Source organism: Lontra canadensis, unplaced genomic scaffold, assembly GCF_010015895.1.
Source record: "Lontra canadensis isolate GAN:19392208 unplaced genomic scaffold, GSC_riverotter_1.0 scaffold118, whole genome shotgun sequence".
NCBI lineage: Eukaryota > Metazoa > Chordata > Mammalia > Carnivora > Mustelidae > Lontra > Lontra canadensis.
The window spans coordinates 3,339,016-3,347,705 of NW_022631112.1; the positions used below are offsets into that span (position 1 = coordinate 3,339,016).

At 45.9% G+C, this 8,690-nt stretch overlaps 1 protein-coding gene across 2 annotated transcripts in view; it reads left to right on the top strand.

The window, feature by feature from the left end:
- Positions 1-6,115, top strand: part of TRIM44 (tripartite motif containing 44) — a 105,703-nt gene extending 99,588 nt beyond the window's left edge. For both annotated transcript variants that reach the window (XM_032841040.1, XM_032841044.1), the window contains one exon: positions 5,881-6,115. In XM_032841040.1, the coding sequence (XP_032696931.1) occupies positions 5,881-5,908 (28 nt within the window). In that variant the 3' untranslated portion in view covers positions 5,909-6,115. The remainder of the gene's footprint in view (positions 1-5,880) is intronic.
- The last annotated feature ends 2,575 nt before the right edge of the window (positions 6,116-8,690 follow it).

The following is an 8,690-nucleotide window of genomic DNA, read 5'->3' on the forward strand; positions in this document are numbered from 1 at the left end:
AACTCAGTCCTAAAGAAGGCAGTTCTGAGAGCAGATGGGAGGTTGGCAGGCTAGCAAGCCTGCCTGTTCCTTCGTTCAAGTGTCTCCCTACAGACGTGCCGCTGCCTGAACAGACCCTCGTGTGGCCTTCCATCTTCCACAGAAACAGGCCACCACCCACTTAGCCCTTGTGGGGTGCAAGAAGAGTGACCACCTGTAAAAACGGTAAACAGGTTACAAGTACATGGAGATCAGGCTTGGCAGTGCGGTCCAGTGTGGACCTGAGGCCATGCTGGAGCCCCACACCTCCCTCACAGGTGCCTACGTGGGTCAGTAAGCTGGAGAGCTGAGAGACAAACCTAGGGTCTGTTGCCTTCTCTTTCTGTAGTAATCCTGTCATTAGCTAGCATTGTTTTGTCTTAAAAAGAATTTGCATGTACCTCCCATCTCATTTTATCAACCCTTGGAGGTAGATATCACTATTTTTCAGGTGAAAAAAACTGAGTCTTAGAGGACTTCATGGCTCTCACTATGGACTGGGTAACCGGGGGTCAAAAGATACAGGCCCATGTCCTACTCTTCCGATTGAGCTGGAGAGGAACAGGGAGAGGGACCCACAACAAAAACACGAGAGCCAGCGAATTAGCTCAGCAAGTGTGTAAGTCAGAAAGGAGCTGATTAGCTTTTGTCTGGTTTGGAATTTTCCTAAATTTTACTGGTAATGCAACACATCCTGATTTCCCAGAGTCACTAGCAAAAGCCAGGATTAAAACTTTATAAAGCCCTCTCATGTTTTTCTCTGTTAGCCCAGGATAAATGGAGGACATTTCAACTTATTTTATATTTAGACCTCATTTATATCCCTAGACAGCAGCTCTGGTAAGATCTGATTCCTTCCAGCACCATGACCCCCCTCACTGGCAGGTGGGCTTGCTGGGACAGGTCGGGGGAGGACACAGAAGTGGCAGCTGTGCTCTGTCTGGTGGAGGAGAGTCTCTGGGTTGGGACATGTGGTCCAGCCCCGAAGGCAGACTGACCACACGCCTCCCAGCACTGGGTGGCCACAGCGTCGGATGGTGAATGGACACTGCCCATGAGCTCCTTGACAAGCCCCGCATGGCTTCATTCTTGGAGAATACTCAGTCTATCTTTTCGAATCTAACCTTCCTCCCTTGTTGATACCTCTTAATTTCTCTATCCTCTTGAGTTGAATAATCCTTTTACAGCAATAATGAATTAATAAATAGCCAAAGACTCCACAGATAGGAGTGATGCCAAATCAAATTAAGTTGTATTCTATTCTCAGGAAAAGAAACTATTAAACTTGCGAGGTTGTAGTGCCTTCCACCTCATTTACGAACGTCTTCTCATAAGCTGCCATCTCTGGGGAAGACGTGGAAAGGCTGAGCTGCCTCTCTGTGCGGACGGGCTGAAAACTGCCAGGCAGGGAAACACGCCTCCATCGCAGCCACTTTTTCAGCTGGTGTTTGGGGGCTAGATGGGGTGTAGGAGAGGAGGAGGCGCAGTGTACCCCTAACAGCGCCCGCAACAGTTCTCATCCCACAGGACAGTGGGCCACATGTGTGACACAGTGTGCTGGCTGGCTGCTGGCTGGGGCTCCCTAGTCCCACCCCGCCTCCCTCCCCCTGCAGCTGCCCCAACCCTAGCCCCAGTCAGGAGCTCTTGGCTCCTCAGCTAAACTTTGGGTTCTTATACCCCCTAGAATTTAGAAAAAGTTATGTGTCTCCTTGCCCATTTTAAAGTTAAGTCCTAAAAATATATATCAAGTTTAAATGGTTGAAAAGGGTGTGTTATCTGATCTATTACGTGGTATGAGCTTTACATAACATTTTTGGCAAAGCTTTGGCACTGCTCATTAAATGTACAGGCAAGATTTATTGTATAATCTAATTGCAAAGGTTTTTATGGTCAAACCATCCAGGCAAATTAGTCTTGCTTTCTGTCAGACCCCAGTCTGGTTTCATTTTTTCAACTCAAATAAACGTATTACTACATACCTCATGACAACCATCTGACTTCTGAATGTGAATTCTTGGGTCTGTGGACAGACAGGAGCACACAACCATGCCAAGAGTTTATTGACTGGGCAAAATAAATATTTCTTGCCCTGCTCTCATAGGACTCCTCTTAGAAGGATTTTAAAATTGTCCCCTGGTAAGGTTCAGGAGGGGAAGAGGTGTGTATTTCTTTTCTGAAGTGCAGTACAGTGATTGTGAGAGTGGGAAAGTGGGAGTGGCTGCAGAGAGAACGTGTAGATGACTGGCCATGTTCTTGGAAAGGTCAGTTTTAAGAAGGAGTGTATACGGAAATTGAGGATCTGGACGTGTATTTCCTTAAGATTACACATGCCCAGATACCCCCCAAGGAAACTGAGACTCAGAGAGGTTGAGTAACTCACTCAAGGCTCCACAGCTCATTAGTGCCAGAGCAGAGATTTGAACCTATTTCAGTCTTGGTCACCTCAGAGCCATTAGATAATACTGCCTCTCTCATCGGTAAATACCTACTACAGAGTGGGCTGGCCTTTCTTTTTTTTTTTTTTTTTTTTTAAGATTATATTTATTTATTTAATTGACAGAGAGACAGTGAGAGAGGGAGCACAAGCAAGGGGGTTGGGAGAGGGAGAGAAGCAGGTTCCCCACTGAGCAGGAAGCCCGATGTGGGGCTTAATCACAGAACCCTGGGATCATGACCTGAGCCAAAGGCAGACGCTTAGCGACCTAGCCACCCAGGTGCCCCCCCTTTTTAAAGATTTTTATTTATTTATTTGACAGACAGAGATCACAAGTAGTCAGAGAAGCAGGCAGAGAGAGAGGAAGGGAAGCAGGCTCCCCGCCGAGCGGAGAGCCCAACGTGGTGCTCGATCCCAGGAGCCTGAGACCATGACCTGAGCCGAAGGCAGAGGCTTTAACCCACTGAGCCACCCAGGCGCCCCTGCCCCCTCCCTTTTTAATGAATTTTGTAATTTTAATTCCGGTATGGTTAACATGAATGGGCTGTCTTTCTAACACCATTAGTTCATTCTCAAAACAGCAACAGTGACCTCAACAACAACACAGTGGAAAGAATTTCAGTAAGCTCTGAGTACTGATCCAATTATAAATCTAAATGTGGGTGGTAGATATGTCAAAGGAGGATCGTAAGTGTCTGAGGTAGAAGGCTGTTACCTCCCTTGGACAAAGTAAAGACTTTTATAGACTATTTAAGATAAAATCTTACGAACACAGACCAGCTTATATACAAAGTGAAGAAGCATTCAGGAGATGCTATCTCATACTAATTACATTGTGTAACCCTCCAGGAAGAGACCACACACAGGGTGACCAAAGTTCTGTGTTAATCCATTCACTTAAGATCCTTTTTCTTCTTCATTATTGTGAAAAACAGTTTGCTAGTTAATTAGGAAAATGGATGTGCTGTATTTGAAGATGCTAATTGTGGGGGAAAATTCTCTCCCTCACTATTTCTTTCCTCTTACATCTCTCCTTTCCTCTCCCTGCTCCTCCACCTCTCTCCCCCATCCCCTACTAGGCTGTAAAGTCTATGAGGGCAACTGCTGTGTCCATCATTCATTGTTGTGCCTAGCATCATGCGTAACACATAGTAGACAGTCAATAAATGTTTAGCAAATGAAAGAATCAGTGATATGCCGGAATCCCAAGATCTCATGCTTTTAAACCATGAGATGAACTGTATCAGACCCAAGAACAAATCTCTTTGAGGGTCATGAGAAAAGATTTTATCAATCAGGACTCCTGATCTTTTCCCCAAGCCAACGCACAAGTCTTAGAGTAGAGAACCTAGCAACTAGGAAAGCACTTAATTTATTCTCAACTTTATTATACTCAGTTTGGGGGGAAGGGCTGTTGACCTTTTTGTGAATATGATGAAAATTACGGCCTTTCTCAAACAAAGGAACACACAGACAAAATTTTATGTACAATTTAAGTAGGTTCATGAACCCTTTAAAGTATGCATCTCAAGAATGCTGAGAAGTGAACCACAGCTTAAGGAAAGGGCACAGCCATCATGCTGGACCTCTCGTATTTGCAGGAAAATTGACACGAGAACAATAAGAGCTCACTTTGGGTATAATACCAAAGGGGAGAACATGGCGCCAGTTCCAACTGTGCCTTGATTCTAGTGAGACACTTTCATGAAAGGCCCTTTGTTCCCTTTGGGACAGATGCCACCAAACACTGCTTTTTTTAATGACAGTCCACTGTCCAGCCCTTCCCAGCATGCACCCTTCATCCTGTGGTTGGACAACAGGCAGGGAGAGGGAATGGAAATAGGGCAGAGTTTTGGATGGTGAAGGTTGCTGAGTTGGTTCTTTTGGCTGCTGGAGTACACTTACATTCATTTCAGCCTCTGTGTCTTGAAATGTTTTCGCCCTTAGTGGACGTACTACAAGTCTGTTGCCTAGGATATGTTCCCTTAAAGTCTCTCCCAAATGGATGCAAAAAAACAGATTTTATATAGACAGAGATAATCCCTCGTGAGATAAAAAATTTCTAGGTCATCGCTGGGAGCCAATACACCCCAGGCCTTCCCTTCCTCCCAGAGGAAGGAGACTTTTCCTCTCTTCCAAACACCCCCACTTGATTACTTCAGACTTCATCTAGCCAGAACTCATCCTTGAGTGTTAAGGGCACAGACTTCACTGGTGACCAAGGGTTTTCTGTCTCAGCTTTACTTTCTTCATCTGCAAAGTGGGGATAACAACACCAGTCCCTATCCTGGGGTCGTGGTGAGGGGCGCTTAGCTCAGTGTCCCTGGCATGCAGTAGACACTTGGCCAAGCTGGCTGTCTTTTAAGGACAGGGGCCTCTAGAAGTGGAGGAGGAGAAACTGGGCAAGTTTGCTACGTTCATGCTTCTCAGTGCGCTTGCTTCTGCCCCATCCCTGTCTGGCCCTGCTTTTTCCCCACCCCAGTCCCTGGATCAGTAGGACCAAGCCAGGGAGGTTCTGAGCTTAGGCTCCTGAGGTCCTGGCCATGCCTCTGGGACTCATAGCTCACGTTTTGGCCACTGAAATATCACTGACATTGTGGACGCCCTGGCCAGGGCAGTAATGACGGACTATTCCTTTCAGCTCCCTCCTTCCCTCCCTTCCTGTTGTTTTGATATCTCAAAATCAAACCCTTTTTGAAAACAATGATTTATTGAACACTTTTACTAGCAACACTAATACTTTATTAATCCTAGTGCTGGTGCTAATAAACAGTATTGTTAGTGTTTTACGCTCTAGTTGTAGGTAGAGGGAAGGGTAAATAGCAAAGAACATATAGGGTGTGATAAGGACGATGAACGAAATAAAATGGAGAATAACCAGGGAATCCTACTTAGAATACCTTCTCTAAAGGGGCGACATTTGAACGCTGTGATTGTCCCTGGGCAGGAACTGAAACCCTGACTTGATTCCAAGTGAGAAGCTCTGTTGGGAGTGCCAAGCCATAGCTTCTCCTGGTTTTCTCTCCTGACAATAGAGGGTTTAAGGCTAAGGGGAAGTCAAACTCCTGATTTTTACCAATTCTTTATTTTGTCAAGCTTTAAAAATATTATGACCCTCACATGTGCCTTTATAGATAAACTCACTTACCGTGTGCCAGGCATTGTGTGTTGTATATGTATCCTCTGAGTTAATCCTCCAGTAACCCAAGCAAGTAGATCAAAGTTATCAGAATTATCCCTGTAGTCAAATAAAGAAACCAGAACTTAGAGAAGCTAAGTAACTTGCCCATGGCCAACGGCTAACCAGTGGTAGGTTTAGGACCAGGATCCGGATAGCTCTGAGAACAGAGCCTGTGTCTTTGGCAAGTAGATTAGGCCGCTCCCATCTCGTGATGTCTTAACTCACCTGGTTCTCCTTTCCTCTGCAGTGGTGTCAGTGAAGAAGAGGACACATGAAGGCTTGCCATCCCCCATGGAAACTCATCCCTTCCCCCCCGTGTGTATGTGATGGCGTGTATGTAGCGGCTTCTGAGTTCTGTGAAAGCTGCCCACCAACAACCGTACTTCCACCGGATACATCCCCAGGTCCACTGCAGGCACAGATCTCTCCAAGGGATGACCGACTTTATTGTTACTGACTGTGCTTTTCATTCTCTCGTCATGGTAGGTCAAGAAAAAGTGACCCTATGATCAACCAGGAACAGTTAATTAAGAAGCGTCCTTCAGGTAGTCCTTCAATGGCTGCTTTGAACTTACTCAGGAAAGCCAGCCCCCATGAGAGTGTATACTCAGCATCGCTTTAGCTGGAAGTTTCTGGAATAATCTTGAAGGGCAGTCAGAATTTTTTTTCCTACCTGCTACTAAAACCCCACTTTATTTATATTGCAGCATGGAACAGTGGGGAGCACAGTAGGGCTCTGTAGATAGTCTCTAAAAGTCCAGTTATACATTTGTGAAAATGTGGCTCCACGAAGTAAGATGGGTGGCATGAAGACGGGGTGGGAGAAAGAGTTAAAAGTTCAAAATACAGGGATATTTTTAGTACATGAGGTTATCTAGCACTTCAGATCCATAATTCAGTGCTGTGGAAATGAAAAAAATGATTGAAGAGGTAGAAAGGAAATGACTTTAAAAAAAAAAAAAAAGGACCAAAGAGATCTGATTAAAAGTTGAAATCAGTATTTCTGAACTCAAATTGCCTGAATTTCCAAAATAGTTACTAAAGGATCTGATGGAACCTGACGATTTGGGTGAATTCTGCCAGTTTTCTGGGTCTTGCTACAACATGAAGGCTGGGATGTGTATTACCAAGTGGGAATTTTCAGTGTATGTTTTTGTCACCCCCGCTCTAGCCCCCTTGGCCTCATTTGGCTTAAATGCAGTATAGGGAGAGTTCTCGTCACTCCGGTCTGCTGAATCAAGCCCCATCTCCCAGCAGGCACACCCATCTCTCCCTCCAGCTGGAACCCCTCTTCCCATGGCACCTACCGCAGGCCTTCAGCCCTGCCCGCACACGCAGCCTCTCCCCTTTTAAGTACCATGAGCAGAGACACGCCCGGGTGGGACTTGTGGCCTTTCCCCTCCCAAGTCCCATTTCCTTACAACCAAGTTTTCTCCTCCCAAGTAAGCGGTGATTACCAGGGAATACAAACCTGCAAGTTAAAAAGCCTGCATTTTCTGAAAACATCAGTTTTACTTAACTGGTTTGGAGTCAAGGGATGACCTTATTTTTAGATAAAACAGCTACATCATGAAATCGAGTGTTCATACACAAAGTTGAGAGGAAACGGGACACTTCACAGGGAATTCGTATTTACAGGTGGGGTGCGTGTTCCCTCTTGTCTGCCTGTAGTGGTGTTTTGGGGTTCACTTCTGAGAAGTCCAGTTGGTACTTATCTAAGCAGCTGACTGAGGGCATAGACCTCTATTCGCCTCTGATGTGGAATTGAAGGCGCCTGCACCAGGAGGAGTCCCTGTCTTCCTGCCTGCCTGCAACTCATGTACCTGTCACAGAGCATTAGGGCCAGCTGGCATGTGCACGCGTGGTTTTGAGGCAGAAACAGTACTTACTGCAGGAACCCTATTTATATCCTTGTTCAGTCCTGGGCTAGCTATGAAATTATTTCTTTGAGGCCAGGAAGCTACCGGTCATATGTGCTTCTGGGTTAAGATTATTCTAGCTCACTAAATATGTTAGGATGTCAGGACTGAGAGTACTTTGGGCTGTTAAAAATTATATATATATATATATTTATATATACATATATATATATTTTTTTTTTAACTCTCACACTGGTGCCCCACCAATGGGTAAGACAATTTTGGTGCTTTACCTATCCACCTGCAAAGACTGGAGAATTTGGCATACCACTAATTACAGCCCCCCACTGTATCCCACAGAACTACCCATAAAGAGGGACCAGTGGCTACTCTTACAGGAGTTTACGAGCCAAAAGATGAAGACCGTAGGATCTAGACGCTTGTGTTTGTCTCTCCCCAATAATTATTGTTTAATCTCCAAATAGCAGCCTTATCTTCACAATGGACAGACCATTGGCTCCTCCCTACCACACTGTATGTTACTACAGTCCCTGCCAGCAGCATTTATCAGTGTAAGAACTAGGGTGCTTCCTGCCGTGACATCAGCTTCCCTCAAAGCTGGACCATGCTGCCCGGCCTTACGCCCCAGCAGGATGAGGCTTCCCTCTTCCAGGACAGTAACAGAGTGCTCAGAAGTGTGTGCTGGCTGTCTGGAGGCTCTAGGTTTGCAGAAATCCCCGGGGAGAAGTCATCAAGGGCGGCAGGTAATGAATGTCTCCGGAATGAATTGGGTCCTCACAGCAATCCCTGTCTGCTTTCCAAATTTGGGTTCTCCGGAGGCTGAGAGTGGGTTTGTCCTTTGATTTGATGTCATGAAATCCAGGGCAGTTCCAAGAAGTTCTCTTAGGAATTTCGGCTCTGACAGCCCAGGAGGGAAAATGACCTGTATTGAAGACCAGCTGTGAGCCAGGCTCTGTACTCGGCCCCCATTTGTCCGATGATAGAACGGATGTGGAGTAATAGGGCCCCTTGTCTCCAGTTACACAGCGAGGAAGTACTGGAGCTCTCCCTCACTTTGTGGTGGGCTGTGGGACATCAACAGGACGGAGGGAAGGAAAGGCTTCCGGGTCCCCCACTGCAGTCTATCTATCCATAGCCAGAATCCCACTGACTCTGGATTCTTTTTTGAAGTTGCACT